This window comes from Thunnus albacares, chromosome 6 (assembly GCF_914725855.1).
Source record: "Thunnus albacares chromosome 6, fThuAlb1.1, whole genome shotgun sequence".
NCBI lineage: Eukaryota > Metazoa > Chordata > Actinopteri > Scombriformes > Scombridae > Thunnus > Thunnus albacares.
The window spans coordinates 1765924-1788423 of record NC_058111.1 but is presented as its reverse complement, the minus strand read 5'-3'; the positions used below and the strand labels follow the sequence as shown (position 1 = coordinate 1788423).

Here is a 22500-nt window from a genome sequence, read left to right as displayed (position 1 = left end):
CCTATAACACTAGAATCATGTCGTAAACAGAGATTCATTTAACTGTAATGGTTTTTAGACCAATACATGGGATAAAAACTCCTTTACAATTCTAACGTAATTATATTTGTATAACTTGGTAATGTTATAATTGTTTTTAATGCTGTATCAGTGTTGATTCTGGTTTCTGTACGTTTACGAATGATAACAACAAATGATAACAACAAATTATGTTAATTATAGTTAGGCAGAAAATGGAAGGGTGGGGAGTGCACAGGATGCTGCAGGGGGGCTTGGCTCCCAAATACCCGTCCATAGTACCGGGTCTGAAGTAAAATGTACATAATATGATTAATGTAGTCACATCTGAATAAGTGACAGTATGTTCATGCATCAAACCGAGTCACGCTGTGATTGAGTTTACTGGAAACACTCAGTATTCACTTCAACGAGAGAACTGACTTCTCATCTAGCGCCATCATCAGGTCAAAACTTTAATGACAATCAGCAGCGACCACGGCTTGAGGCTGAAGTACCTTAAAGTGCCACCGATGGCTGCTAGCTCCTCCAACAACCATTGCTCCATTAATAAGATTTGAAGACTTATAGGAGCTTTGATGTCTACTGTGTGTGAGTGTTGATTGACAGCTGTGACTGACAGTTGGCTCACCTGCTGCCCCCTCACCCGCCCACAGTTTTCCACAAACATGACTTCCTACACTTGATGTGAATACTTCTACACCACATAGTGACTGTTTGAAACTTTCACACACGCTCAGATGTGACTCAGTTTACTAGACGGAGGCTGATTTGGTTAACAAATGATCACGTATTCTGTTTTTTTTTTTTCTAATCTTGCACACAATCTTGACCTCAAACCGGTTTCTCTGACATATTACAAAATAAATATCACACCGCTGCCTGTATGCTTGAACGTTTGGTTCTTATTTTATCCTTAAGAATGTGAAAGCTGAAAGTGAAGGGTGTTCTTCTCAGTAACTGGTTTTAATCAGAACGTGTGTCTGTAGGTGATACGCTCACATATAGTCACATGTGGTTCATCATATAAAACACATTTCAAAAAGTAACTTGTTTAGTTATTTTATTTGTCAGTCATTGTTCATTTGGTTAATAGTTTTTACCATTATTGTTAAATATCAGTACATTATTCTTTGTATTATCTATTTGTACTTTTGTAGAATTTCCCATGAAAAATGATTACATGTGAGAACAACTTCACATGTGTCAGATGTGATAAACTAACACATACACACGCAAGGTTTATCACACGTGAAACAGATTTTTACATTTGATAAATTCACATTTACAAACCTTATTTTCAGGACAGTTTTCACATGTACATATACACAATATATATGAATATTTATATGCAAATTTCACACAAATCTTTTCAATCCAGAGTGTCTGGCCAGTGAGAATATTATAGCAAGTGTAGTGTGGATGAATGTTCTGATGTAAATGAAAACAAAGATATGAAGTATTAAACTGGCTGGTTTTTCTTTACCAGTAGTTGTTGATGCTGATGGTGCTCAGCTGCCCCTCGTTGCTTCTTGTGTCTGTGCTTGGTGTTTGCTTGGTCCTGCTGAGCACTCTCTTCAGGTTCAGCTTGGTCCGAAAGGCCTCACAGCTAATGAAGTAGATGAGTGGATCCAGGCAGATGTTGAGAACTGACAGTAAGGTGGTCACTTCAGTCAGGTAGTACAACAACTGGCGTGAGGGGCCATGCCTCTTTAGTAAAGCATAGGGAATAAGAGCCAGGTGGTACGGCACGAAACAAATGCAGAAGACGCTGACCAGCACCAACATTTTCCTGTGTGACTTTATGAGTTCCTTGCAGCTGGAGGATGCCGGCTGCCTCTGCTGTGCCAGCAACACACTGGAGGAGGCGCTGTAGTAGAAGAAGACCAAGGAGACGAAGACAAACAGGAAGATGGCAGCAGAGATGATTTGGATTATTTTGTAGAACACATTGACCTGGGCACTTAGCAAGGCATCACAGCTGTCAGGGACATCGGTCAACGGTGGTTTGGTGAGGAGCAACAGGGTGACGTAAGAGGTCATAATGGCCAGCAGGAAAACCCAGGTTACCGTGGAGATGATGCGGGCAGCCTGCACTGTCTGCAGGATGTGAGTTCTGAAAGGATGGATGATCTTCAGATACCTGGAGAGAGGAGAGGCAGGCGTCAGCAGATTATTTCACTGATTAACAGTGATACAAATAATAAAACCACAGATTTCATGAGGAATGAAGATTCTAATATTAGTTCTAGAGGAGAGGACCAGCTCTTTACTCCTGCAATGATACGAGGACATGGAGAAAGCTCATGACCATTTCAGCTTGCAGGAATTTTAATGTGCTTGTATTTTGGGTCTGTGCATATGGGAAGATAAACTCACTTAAATGTGTATACTGTTGTAGTGACTTGACGAAAACAAAAAACCTACAAGCCACTGAGGGGGTGCTATACTGGTAGTTTCCTAATTGATGTGTCGCCTTTGTGCAGCATGTTGGTCAAATAATTTACATTCCCAATCCTCCATATAGCCATACTCAAGTGTATCTATTTGTACACCATCAGGTCCGTCCACAGTGTAGACAGTGATCCACACGCACTTGATATCAATTAATAACTTGCATGCAAACAAACAAATGGCTCAATGATACACTACACCTAAGAGTTATTTGCCTCTACAAATAAAAAAAAGTTTTAAAAAATGAGATAAATAAAATAAAGTATAATATATATAATAAATAATAATAATAATTATAATAATAAATTAGACCAAAATAATTGCGATCATGTTACTGTAGTGATTGTTGCATGTTGTGTGGAGAGTGATCAATGCTAAAATGATCATTCATCATGGTACTTTGAGAAGCAAGAAGCTTGCCAGAAATCATTGACTTATATTATCCTTCAGTGTATTTACATGCCCTTGAGTAACCATGTTACAGCTGGTTTTCTCCGGAAAGCTGATTTTTTAACTGTCATGTGAACAAAAAACCTGCTTTCTGTTATCAGAATTCATTGGGTTCACTGGGTTTAGAGAAACCTGGTTTCCACAGGTTTTACTCCCTGGAGAACAGTGATTTCTCTGCCATATACACCCGTAACCAGGTTTCTAATCAGCTTTTTACAAGTAAGCATGTGCACAATAAAAGACTGCAGACAGAAAGCATACCTGGATGAAAGGAGAGATCATTACTCAGAGGGAAGCATCCTCATATCTAAAATAACAGCATCCAAAGTCTGACTGAAACTAAAACAAAGTAGCCTATAGATGTCTGAGTTTCTATCACTGAGCATTTGACTGTTTTAATTAATTTAAGACACATTGGTGCTGTGAGGAAGACTCCGCTCTGTCTGTCTGTCTCTCACTACATTGTCCAGCTGCTCCGACACATGATGCACTAGATTTATAACACAAGACAAAACCAGATCACTGCGAAACGGAATGAGGCAAAATGATTGATTTCTAAATTATGTTGTTTTTGTAATTGTTGGAACCCAAAATTGAAATTGAAAGTAAAATATGAATAATCACCCAGCCCAACTTTATTTAGGTTGGGCTGGGTACCTAATGCAGCTCAAAGTGCTTCACATTAAAGAGGTAAAAAAACAAAGAGATATGAAGAACATTAAACAGGAATACATGCATAGAATAAAAGGAGGCAAACAAGAAAAACGGAAAACTGCATTGCATTAAAAAAGAGGACATGAATAGTTTAAAAAGGAAACAGCTAATATTCTAAAGTAAAAGACATAATCATTCATGAAAAGATGTTCTTAAAGATGGTGGGATATGGAGCAAAAATCATGCTATGGAAAGGCTAGGTTAGAAAGATATGTTTTTAGGTGTCATTGAAAGCTTTCAACCAAGCCCGCCTCTCTAATGTCTTTAGGTAAGGTGTTCCATAATTTGGGAGCATGATTGAAGAAAGCTCTATCTCCAATTTTCTTTTGGGTAGGCTTATGGGTATCAAGCATGCCTGCGATAGAAGATCTAAGGGCTCATGAAGGAACATAAGGCAACAGGAGTCTGTGATGTAGCTCGGCCCTAACCCATTGAGAGCTTTATAAAGTAAGAGGACTTTAAAATTGATTCTGGAAGACACAGGGAACCATGGACTACTTCAAGAGACGCCAGCTGAAGGTTTTGGAATGGCCCTTGCAGTCCCCTGACTTAAACATAACTGAAAATCTGTGGGTAGATCTTAAAAGAGCTGTGCATACACGATGGCCCAAGAGTATTGCAGAACTAGAAGCCTTTTGCAAGGAAAAATGGGAGAAAATCACAAATTCAAGAAAGACTTTTAGCTATAAAAAGTGTTTGCAAGCATTGATATCTGCCAGGGGGGTGTTTGTTTTTATTTTTAATTTTGTTCAGTTTATGACATAAAAAGTAACTATGCATTATTGTTTACTGAAAATATTGCATTTTTTACATATCCTAGAGAGGCTGTGTTTACATCTTCTCAATTAAAAAATCACCAAAATATGTTATTTGTCAAGGGGTGGCCAAATTTTTGCATACAACTGTAGTTTTACTACTTTATTTACTGCATGTAGTCTATTAGTTTATTGGCAATATTTCATATGCTGTCATTAGGGTTAACATCATCAATCACATCACTGCAACCATCATTGTCATCACTATTGGTCAACCATTGTTTCACATCAGTAATGAAACCCTCCTCTACAACCATTTTTGCCCCAAACCATTTATTTTGTTTATTCCTTTCCTCAGTGGGCATTAAAGACATTAGAGAATCACGCACATTTTTTTACTTCCCCACTCTCATTGACAAAGTTTTCAAGTGTACATTGCACCACTGCTACATCCCTGTTTTGCATAAGCCTTTGCGTCCTTTTCCTTCGATTTCTACCCTTGTTTAATTTTCCTTGTATAAATTTCATCTTTCTTTGTATTTTGTAGCTTTTCTAACTTTTCAACAAGTGCTTTGTAAGTCCTATTATATTTTTTTTAACAGATTTTGTTTAATCAGCATTGCTCCTTTCGTTAGACCCAGTCATAGCCATATCAGCCACGGCAGGCTTGCCCGAAACCAATTCATCACCGTCTATATTGTCTTTGTTAACCTTTTAATGATCCACAATAAACACAGGTCTAATACCAAAGTCACAATGGCTTGGAAAGCCTGGTCTTATTTAGCGGCAAATGCATTGGGATTATGCTCGCAATGTTGTGTGCACACAAATTTCAAACGGCCATTACTGAAGCTGGTAGTACTACACATACCTCAGAAAGCCTTCGGGCGCCCTAAGTTGGACTGGTCAGTAAACTCCAATTTCAGGTGAATTATTTGATCTGCATCCTCCCAGGAACAAAGGTGATGCAGTCAGTGTCCTCAAGTGAGCCAAACAATACAACATCAAATCTACCTCATTCCAATGTCCCAAGTTAAGGTTTTTGACTTAAATATATTGACTTGACTTGACAAAAACAAAAAACCTACAAGTCACTGAGGGGCTGCTATACCAATATTCTCCTAATTGACTCGTCGCCTTTGTGTAGCATGTTAGTCAAATAATTCTCAATAATTAATTTGTACACCATCTGGTCCATCCACTGTGTAGATGGCGATCCACACGCACTTAATATCAGTTAATAATTTGCATGCAAACAAACAAATGGCTCAATGGTACACTACACCTGAGAGTCAAAAAACTGTGTGCCTCTTCTGGTAAACCACACACCTGCTCTGAGATTACTGCTTTAGGTATTTGTACTTTACCCATAATCCACATACCACCTACTGTGCAAAAAAGGAATTACCACAACTGAAGGTATACTACTTCATATACACTACTTCAATGAACACAATACAAAAATGGCTCCAACAGCTGTGAAATGTGACTTGTTTCAAATTCAAAATATGAGTGTATGGCTGCATTCAAATTTTAGGTTAAATAAACAAATGCAAATACTTCTTCTGATGTCGGCAAAAGTTATCTTGACTAAATTTTGCATGTTGTATAAACCCCTTGTCTTTGTTCGGTCGATTCAGATCTGTTAATTTATTGAACTGCTCAGTTTGTTGTTTGAAATTATAAATATAATTCAGATTAAATTCAGTTTTCATCTGTATTTTCTGAATTTGAAGTCAATTTTTCATTTGACCATAAGAAATTACAGCTGTAGTTGCTGCTGTTGCTCTGTAGAGTCAGTATAAAGATAATGTGCAGGGATATAAAAACAGGCAATAAAGCTGGCGTACATGTTGAGGTACAATCCAAAGACAGCAAAGTTGCAGTAGATCAGGCGGAAGGTGATGGAGTTGCTGGTGTAGTTGATGATGCGGAAGGGGAGGTAAAGGCAGAGCAGGAAGTCGGAGACTGCCAGGTTCTTCAGGTAGACCATCATGATTCTGGATACCTGCTGCTGAGCTGAGCAGAAGTAAACCTGCATGGTGAAGCTGTTGAGGACCAAACCCACCTGGAGAGGAAACAAGAGGAACTCAGGACAGGTTTATAAGAGATTAACATGTGTGCTGATTAGCATACAGAGGAGGAGGAAACGTGACTGTAATGTGAATATTGGACACTCACCAGAAACACCAGACTGTAGACCAGCATGAAGAAGAGGTGGGCTGATGTGTCGACCTGATCACAGTGAGTCATATTATCATCATCGTTGGTCTGATTGATGACTGAGGTCTCTCCTTCTCCTACCAGGTCACCCATGTTTGTGGAGGTTCTAAGAAGGGTGAACACAATTATTTCATCTTTATAGTGTTAAATATAGTTTGACACATTAACTATGTATCCTACTGAACCATCAGCTGACTGTATCGTTACACATGTAAGACATGAAGAAGCCTTTTGGATTCAATCTAAAGCATGTCCAGGTGACCTTTTTCAAGCATGTCTTTCAGCAGTCAGGTGTCCAAGTTGATGGAAAGCTTCAGCTTCATGAGGCTTCAGCAGTCTGAGTTAGTCATATCAAGTGGATATCTGACACATTTACAGTCTTTTTAACATCAAATTCCCTCTTTGTGTTTCCTCGGACGGTGTTTCCCTGTTGAGCTGCAGGTGGAAGTATAGTAACAAAAAGAGGGACTTTGGCACTAAAAAGACTGTAACGTTGAAAGATATCTACTTGATTTGATTCATTTGGACGCTGAAGTTTCATATTAGCTTCAGATAAACTTTTTGCACAGAGGGAGGACTGTGGAGTTTGTCCCCCATCACTTCCATTGTAAGTGCATTATGAAGGGATCTTCTAATGATCAGTATGAACAGGAGGAATGATTACAGCAAGAAAAACAGCTTTCACTGTTCATTTGGGCTCCTGACTGTTGTTTTAAGATACAATTGAAAAATTGTTAACTTTCCTTTGACTTAATACTTCTGGATATAACGTTACGAGAATTTTCACAGACATATCTGACAGTTATGTTTCTGCTCATGTTTGACATAATCATCCACCTAGATTATTAGCCTTTAACAGAGTGGCTTTGTTAGCCAGGCTAGGATGATGTCTGTTGTTTGGTCCTCTATTTTGGTACAGATATAAAGATTTCAACAACTCCTGGATGGATTGCCATAAGATGTGGCACCTGTATGATGTACAAGATATGTTTCTCATATTAAAAACACAGTGCAACACTTGTAAGGCCAGTAGCTCACTTGGTAAATTGATCTCCGACTGCCTTGTCTTGAACGTCGCCGTTCCACAGGGGTGCATTTTATCTCCCCTTCTGTTCTCCACATATACAAATGAGGTAAAATACAACAGCAAAGACCTCTCACTCATAAAGTATGATGATAAGTATGCTGATGACATGGCCCTGGCCGCCTGCCTGCAGGATGTCAACAGCGCTTCCTATTCTCAGCACATTGACCACCTTGCCGCTTGGTTTGACAGCAGCTTCCTTGACTTTGATGTCAGTACGACCACGGAGCTGTGTCTGGGTGGTAGGATGGAAGCAGGCAGCATAGGGCCCATCATCAGTCCTGCTATCATGAAGGGGCAGGAAGTGGAGCAGGTCGCTCACTTTAAACATCTGGGAACAATCATTGACAATAAACTTACCTTTCAGATCAATGCAGACTACATTTACAAAAAGGCATGGCAGCAGCTCTCTCCTCAGGAAATTGAGCTTCAGTGCCAGCAAACTCACCCTGACCATGGTCTACAGGTCAGTGTCCTCACCTTTAACATCATTTCCTGATATGAGAACCTCTCAGTTAGACAAAGGAACAAGTTGAAAGTATATTTATGTATTTTAGCTGCTCTTTACTGTCAGTTTTACACTGTGTTGCCAGAATGCAGAAGGCAAATTTCTATTTCATGTGATGTAATGGACAATAAAGTTTTCTTATCTTATGTTAAAAGTGGTACATCTGGGGGACCTGATGAATCATGTGACTACAGTCCAACTACAGACTACTAAACCACTGATTTCAAAGGTCTTGAAAAGAGAAATCAAATCTAGGAGAGAAAGGCCATTCTAAACAGAGAAATAATAGTAAGTTAGTAAAGTTTATTTGTATAGCACCTTTCACAGATACAAAATCACAAAGTGCTTCACATTAATGAAAAATACACAATTAAAGGCAATATTAAAAATAGCAACAATAACAGACAGTGCAGAGCTGACAAGATCAAATGACAGCAACAACAAACAAATGAGGACAGAGACAGATAAACAAGTACATTAGTTCCAAAACACAGACGAGGAAATAAGCCACTATTCAGACAGGTTAACCAAAAGCCTGTCTGAATGAGAACATTTTCAGCTGCTTCATAAGGACGTTACAGGAGTAACGATAAGGAGAGAGCATTCCAAAATTTCGGTGCAACAGCTTGAAAAGCACAGTCACATCGGGTTTTATAGTGGGTAATTTTTGTTCAGCAGACCTAAGAGCCCGATTGGGAGAAAAGGAGTTCAGGATTGTGGAACAGGAAGCACCAATGGTATGTTGTCTTGATGATGGGGGAATATTTGCTCTGATATCACTGACTTTGCACTTGTGGAGAGGTCAGAGAGATGATAGTGTTTATAGTCTCAAAGAGAACTTTTGAATTTCTTTTGTTAGTTGAAATGAGGTTGGCAAAATAGACAGTCCTAGCCTGACTCATCATTTCATTCAAACAGATTAAAAGCTCTTTCAGATGCAGCCAATGGATCTCTAGTTTGGTGGTTTTCCATAAGCACTCTGTCTTCTTACATTTCAGCCTAAAACTGTGGATTGACCTGTTAATCCAAGTTGAGAATCTGACAGAGGAGGTTTGTCTAGATTTAAAAGGAGCCACTATATCCAATACATAGGAGCACTGTTCATTAAGTAACTGGACCAAGGTCTCCACATCATTACAGCTTAACAGCACATCAGGGTCAAATAAAGCTGTGTTTTCAGCTGTGCTCTGGTTAATGATGCGCCTACGAGGCATATGTTTATGTTTATGGGGCAGCGGATCCAATTTACAAGAAACATCAAAAAGTACACACTTATGATCGCTGACAAGGAAATCCTCCAAGTGAACATTATCAATAGTTAGACTGTGTGAAAAAACTCCATGCCCCGCTCTATGTGTGGGCCCAGACACATATATACAAGTTAAAAGACTCAGTAATATCAAGAAATTAAGATGCAGCCTTAGAGATAGCATCATCAACATGACAGTTAAAATCACCAATAATTAAAACTTTGTCCAACTTTATAACTGAAGATAAGAACTAAGTAAAACCAGACAGGAAAGGGCCAAATGGGCCAGGAGATCAGTAAATTAAAATGCAATAGAAAGGCTTCATCCAGAGATTTTCCCAATATCTAAACCAGGACTATCTACACTGATATCCTACCCACCTTTTCAGATCAAACCCAAGATTAAATACTTAGGAATCATGACAGACAGTAACCTTAACGACTTATATAAACTTAATTACCTAACCCTATTACAAAAAATTGAGAAAGACCTGTTAAGATGGACAACCCTTCCTTTAAGCCTTATAGGCAGAGTAACTGTTATCAAAATGAACATACTCCCTAGACTTAGGTACCTATTTCAATCACTTCCAGCTGATCTTCCACAAGCCTTTTTGAACAAATACAATAAAGTAGTGGGGACGTTTATTTGGAGTAACAAAGTCTCAAGAATTAAAAGGTCTACTCTGTGCTTACCAGTAGAGAGAGGAGGACTAGGTCTCCCAGATATACAATTATATCACTGGGCTGCCCAATTAACACCATTATTTTATTGGTTTGGAGGTGACGAAACCCCCTCTTGGACACAAATAGAAAGCCATATCCTAAATATGGAAGACTTATTGCATATCCCATATTGCTTTGATAATAAACCTGTAAAGAAATACACAGATAACCCAATAATGATTAATTCAATTAAAATTTGGGTCAAAATTAATCGTTATTTAGGACAAGACACTTCTTTATCTCCTCTCACTCCTATAATGTCCACCTCCTCTTTAGAGTTTGTCCAAAAAGACCATGGATTTAAAGTATGGGCCCAGAAAAATATAATTAAATTTGATGACCTATATGATGGTGACACGCTAATGTCATTTCAGCGATTGAAAGACTCCTACCAAAGACCAGCCAAACATTTTTATAGATATTTACAACTGCGACATTTTATACAGTCACAACGGGGTGGGTCTTTAAAAAGACCAAAGCTTTCTCAACTGGAATCCCTGCTAACCCAAAAAATTAATGGCAAACATATTTCATTGACTTATGACTTAATGGCAAATAATAAGGCTAACACAAACTTGGTCAAAGAGAAATGGGAGCCAGATCTTGGAATTACGATAGATGATGATCACTGGTCCCTATTGCTTACAGACTCAGTAACCTTGATTTCTTTGGCTTGGCCATGACAGTTGCAAAAAAATGTGATCTGTCTAAATGAATTGCTGAGGACCCCCCTAACTACTCACACTGGGTAAATGAACTCAACTACTGTATGCCTCTAGAGAAGATCATGTATAATGTACGAGGTAATCCACCGAGATTTCTAAAAACATGGCAAGCCTGGATTGACTTCCTAGAAACATGATAGGGTAAACCTGTACTGCTTTACCACTTTTCTCTTTTTTTAATTACTATAATCTATTTTATTTTGTTATATTTATTTACGTATTTATTTATTCATTTTTACTTATTTTGTTTTATTTTTTAAACCAACACTGCAATCCTCCTGTAGATTAAAAATGCTCATATGTACACACATATGAGGTTATTAATATTAAAATGTGTGTGTGTGTATGCATTTGCATTTGCTTGCATGTAAATGGAAATGCGTAACTGGATGGAGGATGTGAGTTACAGGCTGCATCTGTTTTGTGAACTGTGCTGTAACACAGGTAAAATGGAATGTACTACCTGGCTTTGCTGAATATATACTGCACAGCTGTTATATTGGAAGGTACCACATAATAGTTTGGAAGTTGAACTCATCATTCTCACTATAATTTTTTAAATTTTACTTTATTTATTTATTTATTTATTTGTATACAACGTGAAATGCTCAATAAAAACAATGTTCAAAAAAAAAGAAAGGCTTCAACTGACCAACTTTAGTCATATTAAGTTCAAATAAGGGGAAAGTCTCAGTGCTAATCAACCAGCAGTCAAAGCGATTTCTGAAAATAACTTCAAGACCTCCACCACGGCCCGATAGCCTCAGTGTGCTGATGGATGTACAGACTGCAGGACAAAGTTCTTTGATGAAGGAATATTCCATATTTTGCTGCCAGGTTTCAGTGAGGATTAGATGTAAAATATATTGCCCCGCCCCCCACAGCTTATGAGCACTGCTGCTGCTGAAAGTGTATTTATGTATTTTAGCTGCTCTTTACACCGTGTTGCCAGAATGCAGAAGGCAAATTTGTATTTCATGTGATGTAATGGAAAGAAATCAACTTTTAAACCTAAAACAAACAAAATTTGGTATTTTAAAGGAACCAGGAACCATCAAAAGTAGTTTGGATGAAGGTAGTAGTGGGAGCAGTATTCTTAGATTTAAAAAGCCTTTGATTAAGTATGAACCATGAAGTACTTCACACCTTTCATTCTCAACAAGCTGTAAGCTGGTTCAGATCAGCAGTGTGTTAAAATTAACTATGAAAACATCACTTCAAAATTGTAAATTGGAATGGACATGGACTGTAGTTAACTACAAGTAAACTCTGTGTCCAGTATCAAGAGGTGTTTAAAACAGTTTTTATCTTAAGTTGTCTTGGAAAATATATTAGACCTCATATTATAAAAAAATTCAACATAAAAATAGTAGAAGCACAAAGAACTGAAAGTGAGATATTTGCAGCACTCACCTGTCTGTCTGTCAGTGGAGATCTCCGATACAAACTGTTTGCTTTAATGCCTCCTTCTGTGCAGCTTTCACAGGACAGGAAGAACTGAATCTGTGGTTACTGCATGATGGCTCAGAAAACACACACACTGCTGTTCAGATGCTATTTCATTTCCTGGTTTTCTGTTTATCATTTTGTTAGAGGACCAAAAAACAAATTAAGAGTGTACTGGGGTTTTACTGGGGCTGTTGCTGTGTCACTTAGCATCAGATTAGCTCAGCTGTGGTCAGCGGTGGAGTGGGAATAAAAATCAGCCAGACTTTAGACTCAGACTGGCCCGTCAAAATCCACCTGCAGGCACATACCACCTATAACACTAGAATCATGTCGTAAACAGAGATTCATTTAACTGTAATGGTTTTTAGACCAATACATGGGATAAAAATTCCTTTACAATTCTAATGTAATTATATTTATATAACTTGGTAATGTTATAATTGTTTTTAATGCTGTATCAGTGTTGCTTCTCTAATGTGAATATTTTCTGGTTTCTGTAACAGTAAACTTAATATCTTTGGGTTGTGGACTAAACAAGACATTTGAAGAAGTCATTTTTTATGGACCAAACAAGTAATCAATAAATTGAGAAAATAAGCAATAGATAAGGATTACATAAACACAGCTCATCTGCAGAGACCAGCTCACAAAAACAAACCATCCAAATCAATGAGGCAACCTGCTAAATTTACATAGTGATCCCTAAAATATGCTGCTGCTGTCTGTTCTTGTTGCAACTGCAGCAGGAGTTGCTGATTGTGCTGCAGTTTGCTCATCTACATTTGTAGTTTCTGTCTGTTTTCTGTTTTTTTAGCCATTTTTGAATGTCCATGACAGTATTTGCATCCATTTACCAGCTTTCTTTTTTATTTAGGCCAGCTGCCAGCTTCACTATCAGCTCACTACATCCTCACACTCATGCAGCTCATGCAGAGCAGGCAGAAGGGCCCCATTGGCTGATTCTGGCTGATAATATTGTACAGATTACTACACTTTTACTAATAAGAAAATAATATATTACTATGCCACCAACTTTTACGAATGATAACAACAAATGATAACAACAAATTATGTTAATTATAGTCAGGCAGAAAATGGAAGGGTGGGGAGTGCACAGGATGCTGCAGGGGGGCTTGGCCCCCAAATACCCGTCCATAGTACCGGGTCTGAAGTAAAATGTACATAATATGATTAATGTAGTCACATCTGAATAAGTGACAGTATGTTCATGCATCAAACCGAGTCACGCTGTGATTGAGTTTACTGGAAACACTCAGTATTCACTTCAACGAGAGAACTGACTTCTCATCTAGCGCCATCATCAGGTCAAAACTTTAATGACAATCAGCAGCGACCACGGCTTGAGGCTGAAGTACCTTAAAGTGCCACCGATGGCTGCTAGCTCCTCCAACAACCATTGCTCCATTAATAAGATTTGAAGACTTATAGGAGCTTTGATGTCTACTGTGTGTGAGTGTTGATTGACAGCTGTGACTGACAGTTGGCTCACCTGCTGCCCCCTCACCCGCCCACAGTTTTCCACAAACATGACTTCCTACACTTGATGTGAATACTTCTACACCACATAGTGACTGTTTGATACTTTCACACACGCTCAGATGTGACTCAGTTTACTAGACGGAGGCTGATTTGGTTAACAAATGATCACGTATTCTGTTTTTTTTTTTTCTAATCTTGCACACAATCTTGACCTCAAACCGGTTTCTCTGACATATTACAAAATAAATATCACACCGCTGCCTGTATGCTTGAACGTTTGGTTCTTATTTTATCCTTAAGAATGTGAAAGCTGAAAGTGAAGGGTGTTCTTCTCAGTAACTGGTCTTAATCAGAACGTGTGTCTGTAGGTGATACGCTCACATATAGTCACATGTGGTTCATCATATAAAACACATTTCACAAAGTAACTTGTTTACTTATTTTATTTGTCAGTCATTGTTCATTTGGTTAATAGTTTTTACCATTATTGTTAAATATCAGTACATTATTCTTTGTATTATCTATTTGTACTTTTGTAGAATTTCCCATGAAAAATGATTACATGTGAGAACAACTTCACATGTGTCAGATGTGATAAACTAACACATACACACGCAAGGTTTATCACACGTGAAACAGATTTTTACATTTGATAAATTCACATTTACAAACCTGATTTTCAGGACAGTTTTCACATGTACATATACACAATATATATGAATATTTATATGCAAATTTCACACAAATCTTTTCAATCCAGAGTGTCTGGCCAGTGAGAATATTATAGCAAGTGTAGTGTGGATGAATGTTCTGATGTAAATGAAAACAAAGATATGAAGTATTAAACTGGCTGGTTTTTCTTTACCAGTAGTTGTTGATGCTGATGGTGCTCAGCTGCCCCTCGTTGCTTCTTGTGTCTGTGCTTGGTGTTTGCTTGGTCCTGCTGAACACTCTCTTCAGGTTCAGCTTGGTCCGAAAGGCCTTACAGTTGATGAAGTAGATTAGTGGATCCAGGCAGATGTTGAGAACTGACAGTAAGGTGGTCACTTCAGTCAGGTAGCACAACAACTGGCGTGAGGGGCCATGCCTCTTTAGTAAAGCATAGGGAATACAACCCAGGTGGTACGGCACGAAACAAATGCAGAAGACGCTGACCAGCACCAACATTTTCTTGCGTGACTTCATGAGCTCCTTGCAGCTGGAGGATGACAGGTGCCTCTGCTGTGCCAGCAACACAGTGCGGGAGGCGCTGTAGTAGAAGAAGACCAAGGAGACGAGGACGAACAGGAAGATGGCAGCAGAGCAGATGTGGATGATTTTGGTGAACACAATGACCTGGTCACTTTCCAATGCATCACAGCTGTCAAGGACATTGGTCAACCGTTTTTGGGTGCGGAGCAACAGGCTGATGTAAGAGGTCATAACCGCCAGCAGGAAACCCCAGGTTACCATGGAGATGATGCGGGCAGCCTGCACTGTCTGGAGGATGTGAGTTCTTAACGGATGGATGATCTTCAGATACCTGGAGAGAAGAGAGGCAGGCGTCAGCAGATAATTTCACTGATTAACAGTGATACAAATAATCAAACCACATATTTCATGAGGAATGAAGATTCTAATATTAGTTCTAGAGGAGAGGACCAGCTCTTTACTCCTGCAATGATACGAGGACATGGAGAAAGCTCATGACCATTTCAGCTTGCAGGAATTTTAATGTGTTTGTATTTTGTATCTGTGCATATGGGAAGATAAACTCACTTAAACGTGTATACATATTTTGTCAAGTCACTAGGACTTGACAAAAACAAAAAAAGACATAAACATAAAAATATGAGTGTAGGGCTGCATTCAAATTTTAGGTTAAATAAACAAATGCAAATACTTCTTCTGACGTCGGCAAAAGTTATCTTGACTAAATTTTGCATGTTGTATAAACCCCTTGTCTTCATTCAGTGGATTCAGATCTGTTAATTTATTGAACTGCTCAGTTTGTTGTTCAAAATTGTAAATATAATTCAGATTAAATTCTGTTTTCATCTGTATTTTCTGAGTTTGAAGTCAGTTTTTTATTTGACTGTAAGAACTTACAGCTGTAGTTGCTGCTGTTGCTCTGTAGAGTCAGTATAAAGATAATGTGCAGGAATATAAAAACAGACAATAAAGCAATAAAATATTTATAAAAAGTATTAACTGTACTGATAAACTGCATGGTGTGTTGGAGTCTAGGGTGGGGGATCTACCTGTTAGCAGCGATGTAGCCCATGAACAGGATGCTGGCGTACATGTTGAGGTAAAAGGTGGATTCAACAAAGTTGCAGTAGACCAGGTGGAAGGTGATGGAGCTGTTGGTGTAGTTGATGATGCGGAAGGGGAGGTAAAGGCAGAGCAGGAAGTCGGAGGCTGCCAGGTTCTTCAGGTAGACCATCATGATGCTGGACACCTGCTGCTGAGCTGAGCAGAAGTAAACCTTCATGGTGAAGCTGTTGAGGACCAAACCCACCTGGAGAGGAAACAGAGGAACTCAGGACAGGTTTTTAAGAGATTAACATGTGTGCTGATTGGCATACGGAGGAGGAGGAAACGTGACTGTAATGTGAATATTTGACACTCACCAGAAACACCAGACTGTAGACTGGCATGAAGAAGAGGTGGGCTGATGTGTTGACTGGATCACAGTTAGTATTATTATCATCATTGTTGGTCTGGTTGGTGACTGAGGTCACTCCCTCTCCTACCAGGTCACCCATGTTTGTGGAGGTTCTAAGAAGGGTGAACACAATTATTTCATCTTTATAGTGTTAAATATAGTTTGACACATTAACTATGTATCCTACTGAACCATCAGCTGACTGTATCGTTACACATGTAAGACATGAAGAAGCCTTTTGGATTCAATCTAAAGCATGTCCAGGTGACCTTTTTCAAGCATGTCTTTCAGCAGTCAGGTGTCCAAGTTGATGGGAAGCTTCAGCTTCATGAGGCTTCAGCAGTCTGAGTTAGTCATATCAAGTGGATATCTGACACATTTACAGTCTTTTTAACATCAAATTCCCTCTTTGTGTTTCCTCGGACAGTGTTTCCCTGTTGAGCTGCAGGTGGAAGTATAGTAACAAAAAGAGGGACTTTGGCACTAAAAAGACTGTAACGTTGAAAGATATCTACTTGATTTGACTCATTTGGATGCTGAAGCTTCAGATAAACTTTTAAATACATTTTTGCACAGAAGGAGGGCTGTGGATTTTGTCCCCCATCACTTCCATTGTAAGTGCATTGTGAAGGGATCTTCTAATGGTCAGTGGCTGTGAACTTTCCTTTAACTTAAAACATGTTTCATTGTTCATTTGGGCTCCTGACTGTTGTTTTTAGACACAATTGAAAAATTGTTAACTTTCTTTTGACTTAATACTTCTAGATATAACATTACCAAAATTTTCTCAGACATATGGTGTCTGTTCTTTGGTCCTCTACTTTGGTACAGATGTAAATATCTCAACAACTACTGGATGGATTGCCATAAGATGTGTCACCTGTATGACGTATAAGATATTAAAAACACAGTGCGACACTTGTAAGGCCAGTAGCTCACTTGGTAAATTGATCTCTGACTGCCTTGTCCTGAACAGCGGCGTTCCACAGGGGTGCGTTTTGTCTCCCCCCCTGTTCTCCACATATACAAATGAGGTAAAATACAACAGCAAAGACCTCTCACTCATAAAGTATCCTGACAAGTATGCTGATGACATGGCCCTGGCTGCCTGCCTGCAGGATGTCAACAGCGCTTCCTATTCTCAGCACACTGACCACCTTGCCACTTGGTTTGACAGCAGCTTCCTTGACCTTGATGTCAGTACGACCAAGGAGCTGTGTCTGGGTGGTAGGATGGAAGCAGGCAGCATAGGGCCCATCATCAGTCCTGCTATCATGAAGGGGCAGGAAGTGGAGCAGGTCGCTCACTTTAAACATCTGGGAACAATCATTGACAATAAACTTACCTTTCAGATCAATGCAGACTACATTTACAAAAAGGCATGGCAGCAGCTCTCTCCTCAGGAAATTGAGCTTCAGTGCCAGCAAACTCACCCTGACCATGGTCTACAGGTCAGTGTCCTCACCTTTAACATCATTTCCTGATATGAGAACCTCTCAGTTAGACAAAGGAACAAGTCGACTCAGGTGGTCAACCAGGCCAGTAAGATCATTGAAAATACACAATTGCAAGTCCAGAACTTATGCAACCAGTCCACAACCAAAAAGGCAACCCAGGTCTATAACAATCCCACCCACCCCCTTTACTTATTATTCCAGGTGTTGCCATCTGGCAGGACACTCAAGGTCCAACTAGCCAGGAAAAATGGGTACAAGAAGTCATTTGTGCCCTTTGCTGAGGCCATTCTAAACAGAGAAATAGTAGTAAGTAAGTAAAGTTTATTTGTATAGCACCTTTCACAGATACAAAATCACAAAGTGCTTCACATTAATGAAAAATACACAATTAAAGGCAATATTAAAAATAGCAACAATAACAGACAGTGCAGAGCTGACAAGATCAAATGACAGCAACAACATACAAATGAGGACAGAGACAGATAAACAAGTACATAAGTTCCAAAACACAGACGAGGAAATAAGCCACTATTCAGACAGGTTAACCAAAAGCCTTTCTGAATGAGAACATTTTCAGCTGCTTCATAAAGATGTTACAGGAGTGAAGGGATAGCAGTGATAAGGGGAGAGCATTCCTAAATTTCGGTGCAACAGCTTAAAAAGCACAGTCACATCGGGTTTTATAGTGGGTAATTTTTGTTCAGCAGACCTAAGAGCCCGATTGGGCATATAAGGGAGGAAGAGGTCAGCAATATACTGGGCTGTTTGACCATGTAAGGCTGTATAGGATAGCACCAGTATCTTAAAATTGATTCAAAATTGAATGTGGAGCCAGTGCAAAGAGGATAAAATTGGCATGATATGTGATCTCTTGCTATTTCTAGTTAAAAGCCCAGCACCTGCATTTTGGACAGTTTGGAGACAGTTCAGAGAAGTTTGATTTAAATAGGGAAAAAGTGCGTTACAGTAATCTAAACGAGTAGTAATACGAGTAGTAATAAAAGCATGAATAATCATCTCCATCCCCACCTTGCTCACCACAGATCTTAATTTAGCAATGTTCCTCAACTTGACAAAACATGAGCACATAAGCTGGCTGACATGATTATCAAAGGACAGTGACTGGTCAAAGATGACACCTAAATTTTGCAGGTTATGCTGAACACAAACAATTGACAACCACATATGCTGCTCGATGTTTAGAATAAAATTTAGCAATTGAGAGAACTTCTGTCTTATTTGCATTTTACTGAAGGCAGTTGTCAGCCATCCAAATCTTGATGTCATCCAACCAATCATTTAAAATGGACAATTGGTTACTCTCATCAGGTTTAAAAGAGCAATACAACTGAATATCATCGGCATAAAAATGATAAGAGATGCCACTATAACAGCTAATAATCTGTCCAAGAGGCAGCATATATAAGGAGAACAACACAGGACGCAGGACCGAACCCTGTGGGACACCACATGACGCGCTGTCTCTGACATGAACTGACCCACAGAGCCCGAAAAACTCCAACATAGGATAAGAACCAATCCAAGGCAGACCCGCAAATACCTACTAACTGGTTTAACCTCTTTAATGACCAACGGTATCAAATGCAGAGCTGAGGTCAAGTAACACCAACAATGAGCATTTCCTGTCATCTGCAGCCATCATAATATCATCACTGACTTTTAGAAGAGCCGTTTCTGTTGAATGCAGTTTACCAAAACCTAACTGAAATGAGTTGCACAGGTTATGTGTTTATAAAACAGTTATAAGCTGCTCGGCTACAACTTTTTCCAGCAGTTTGGACATAAGAGGCAGCTTGATTAAAGTCGTATAATTCACTGGGAGGGTGTGGTTTAAATTTTTTTTCAGCAAAAGCTGAATTATAGCATGTTTAAACTGGCTGGGGACAAAGCATGTTGAAAGGGAGAGACTGATCATGGCTACAATAGTGGAGCCAACTGAATTAAAAACATTTAAAAACAAGGATGAGGGAAGAATGTCACATGGGCCAGATGAAGGTTTAATTTTGTGCAACAATTTAGTAATGTCCTCTACGGAAACAGGAGAAAAGGAGTTAAGGATTGTGGAGCAGGAAGCACCAATGGTATGTTGTCTTGATGATGGGGGAATATTTGCTCTGATATCACTGACTTTGCACTTGTGGAGAGGTCAGAGAGATGATAGTGTTTATAGTCTCAAAGAGAACTTTTGAATTTCTTTTGTTAGTTGAAATGAGGTTGGCAAAATACACAGTCCTAGCCTGACTCATCATTTCATTCAAACAGATTAAAAGCTCTTTCAGATGCAGCCAATGGATCTCTAGTTTGGTGGTTTTCCATAAGCACTCTGTCTTCTTACATTTCTGCCTAAAACTGTGGATTGACCTGTTAATCCAAGTTGAGAATCTGACAGAGGAGGTTTGTCTAGATTTAAAAGGAGCCACTATATCCAATACATAGGAGCACTGTTCATTAAGTAACTGGACCAAGGTCTCCACATCATAACAGCTTAACAGCACATCAGGGTCAAATAAAGCTGTGAAGTTTTCAGCTGTGCTCTGGTTAATGATGTGCCTACGAGACATATGTTTATGTTTATGGGGCAGCGGATCCAAGAAAAGGGCCAGATGGGCTAGGAGGTCAGTAAATTAAAAAGAAAGGCTTCAACTGACCAACTTTAGTCATATTAAGTTCAAATAAGGGGAAAGTCTCAGTGCTAATCAACCAGCAGTCAAAGCGATTTCTGAAAATAACTTCAAGACCTCCACCACGGCCCGATAGCCTCAGCGTGCTGATGGAGGTACAGTCTGCAGGACAAAGTTCATTGATGAAGGAATATTCCATATTTCCATTATTTCCATTATTTATGTATTTAGCTGCTCTTTACTGTTTTACACTGTGTTGCCAGAATGCAGAGGGCAAATTTCTATTTCATGTGATGTAATGGAAAATAAAAATTTCTTATCATATCTTAAAAGTGGTACATCTGGGGGACCTGATGAATCATTATACAATAAACCCATTTCAATTGAACCACTGATTTCAAAAGTCTGTGAAAAGAGAAATCAAATCTTGGCGAAAGATCAACTTTTAAACCTAAAACAATTTGGTATTTTAAAGGATTCAACAGAGATGGCTGTATGTTATCTTATAGAAACCATCAAAAGTAGTTTGGATGAAGGTAGTAGTGGGAGCAGTATTCTTAGATTTAAAAAGCCTTTGACTAAGTGTGAACCATGAAATACTTCTAAATAGATTATCACACCTTTTATTCTAAACAAGCTGTAAACTGGTTCAGATCAGCAGTGTGTCAAAATTAATTGTGAAAACATCACATCAATTTAAAAATTGTAAATTGGCATGGACATGGACTGTAGTTAACTACAAGTAAACTCTGTGTCCAGTATCAAGAGGTGTTTAAAACAGTTTTTATCTTAAGTTGTCTTGGAAAATATATTAGGTTTTATATTTTAAAAAAAGACTCAAATTTGAACATAAAAATAGTAGACGCACAAAGAACTGAAAGTGAGATATTTGCAGGACTCACCTGTCTGTCTGTCAGTGGAGATCTCCGATACAAACTGTTTGCTTTAATGCCTCCTTCTGTGCAGCTTTCACAGGACAGGAAGAACTGAATCTGTGGTTACTGCATGATGGCTCAGAAAACACACACACTGCTGTTCAGATGCTATCTCATTTCCTGGTTTTTTGTTTATCATTTTGTTAGAGGACCAAAAAACAAATTAAGAGTGTACTGGGGCTGTTGCTGTGTCACTTAGCATCAGATTAGCTCAGCTATGGTCAGCGGTGGAGTGGGAATAAAAATCAGCCAGACTTTAGACTCAGACTGGCCCGCCAAAGTCCACCTGCAGGCACATACCACCTATAACACTAGAATCATGTCGTAAACAGAGATTCATTTAACTGTAATGTTTTTTAGACCAATACATGGGATAAAAACTCCTTTACAATTCTAATGTAATTATATTTATATAACTTGGTAATGTTATAATTGTTTTTAATGCTGTATCAGTGTTGCTTCTCAAATGTGAATATTTTCTGGTTTCTGTAACAGTAAACTTAATATCTTTGGGTTGTGGACTAAACAAGACATTTGAAGAAGTCATTTTTTATGGACCAAACAAGTAATCAATAAATTGAGAAAATAAGCAATAGATAAGGATTACGTAACACAGCTCATCTGCAGAGACCAGCTCACAAAAACAAACCATCCAAATCAATAAAGCAACCTGCTAAATTTACATAGTGATCCCTAAAATATGCTGCTGCTGTCTGTTTTTGTTGCAACTGCAGCAGGAGTTGCTGATTGTGCTGCAGTTTGCTCGTCTACATTTGTAGTTTCTGTCTGTTTTCTGTTTTTTTAGCCATTTTTGAATGTCCATGACAGTGTTGGCATCCATTTACCAGCTTTCTTTTTTATTTAGGCCAGCTGCCAGCTTCACTATCAGCTCACTACATCCTCACACTCATGCAGCTCATGCAGAGCAGGCAGAAGGGCCCCATTGGCTGATTCTGGCTGATAA

The 22500-nt window shown here is 38.8% G+C and overlaps 2 protein-coding genes across 2 annotated transcripts; both read right to left on the bottom strand.

The window, feature by feature from the left end:
* Nucleotides 1-1329: 1329 nt before the first annotated feature.
* LOC122984173 (P2Y purinoceptor 14-like) lies at nucleotides 1330-8155 on the bottom strand. Its single transcript, XM_044354501.1, has 5 exons — nucleotides 8147-8155; nucleotides 7776-8029; nucleotides 6573-6720; nucleotides 6158-6459; nucleotides 1330-2197 (listed from the first exon to the last, which is right to left on the bottom strand). Exons 1-5 carry the CDS (start codon nucleotides 8153-8155, stop codon nucleotides 1501-1503), a joined length of 1410 nt encoding a protein of 469 aa, XP_044210436.1. The 3' UTR covers nucleotides 1330-1500.
* Nucleotides 8156-14346: 6191 nt separating this feature from the next.
* LOC122984509 (P2Y purinoceptor 14-like) lies at nucleotides 14347-16349 on the bottom strand. Its single transcript, XM_044355001.1, has 2 exons — nucleotides 16096-16349; nucleotides 14347-15377 (listed from the first exon to the last, which is right to left on the bottom strand). Exons 1-2 carry the CDS (start codon nucleotides 16326-16328, stop codon nucleotides 14717-14719), a joined length of 894 nt encoding a protein of 297 aa, XP_044210936.1. The 5' UTR covers nucleotides 16329-16349; the 3' UTR covers nucleotides 14347-14716.
* Nucleotides 16350-22500: the final 6151 nt, after the last annotated feature.

What these genes read in the sequence shown, in the direction of transcription:
- LOC122984173 (XM_044354501.1), bottom strand. An exon ending in CTTATCATCATACTTTATGA is followed by an intron (nt 6,721 to 7,775) that starts GTGAGAGGTCTT and finishes CACCCTTCTTAG; the next exon opens with AACCTCCACAAACATGGGTG. An exon ending in CAACAGCAGCAACTACAGCT is followed by an intron (nt 2,198 to 6,157) that starts GTAATTTCTTAT and finishes TGTTAATCAGTG; the next exon opens with AAATAATCTGCTGACGCCTG.
- LOC122984509 (XM_044355001.1), bottom strand. Translation starts at nt 16,328, where the DNA reads ATGAAGGTTTACTTCTGCTCAGCTCAGCAGCAGGTGTCCAGCATCATG. An exon ending in GGCTACATCGCTGCTAACAG is followed by an intron (nt 15,378 to 16,095) that starts GTAGATCCCCCA and finishes TCTTCTCTCCAG; the next exon opens with GTATCTGAAGATCATCCATC.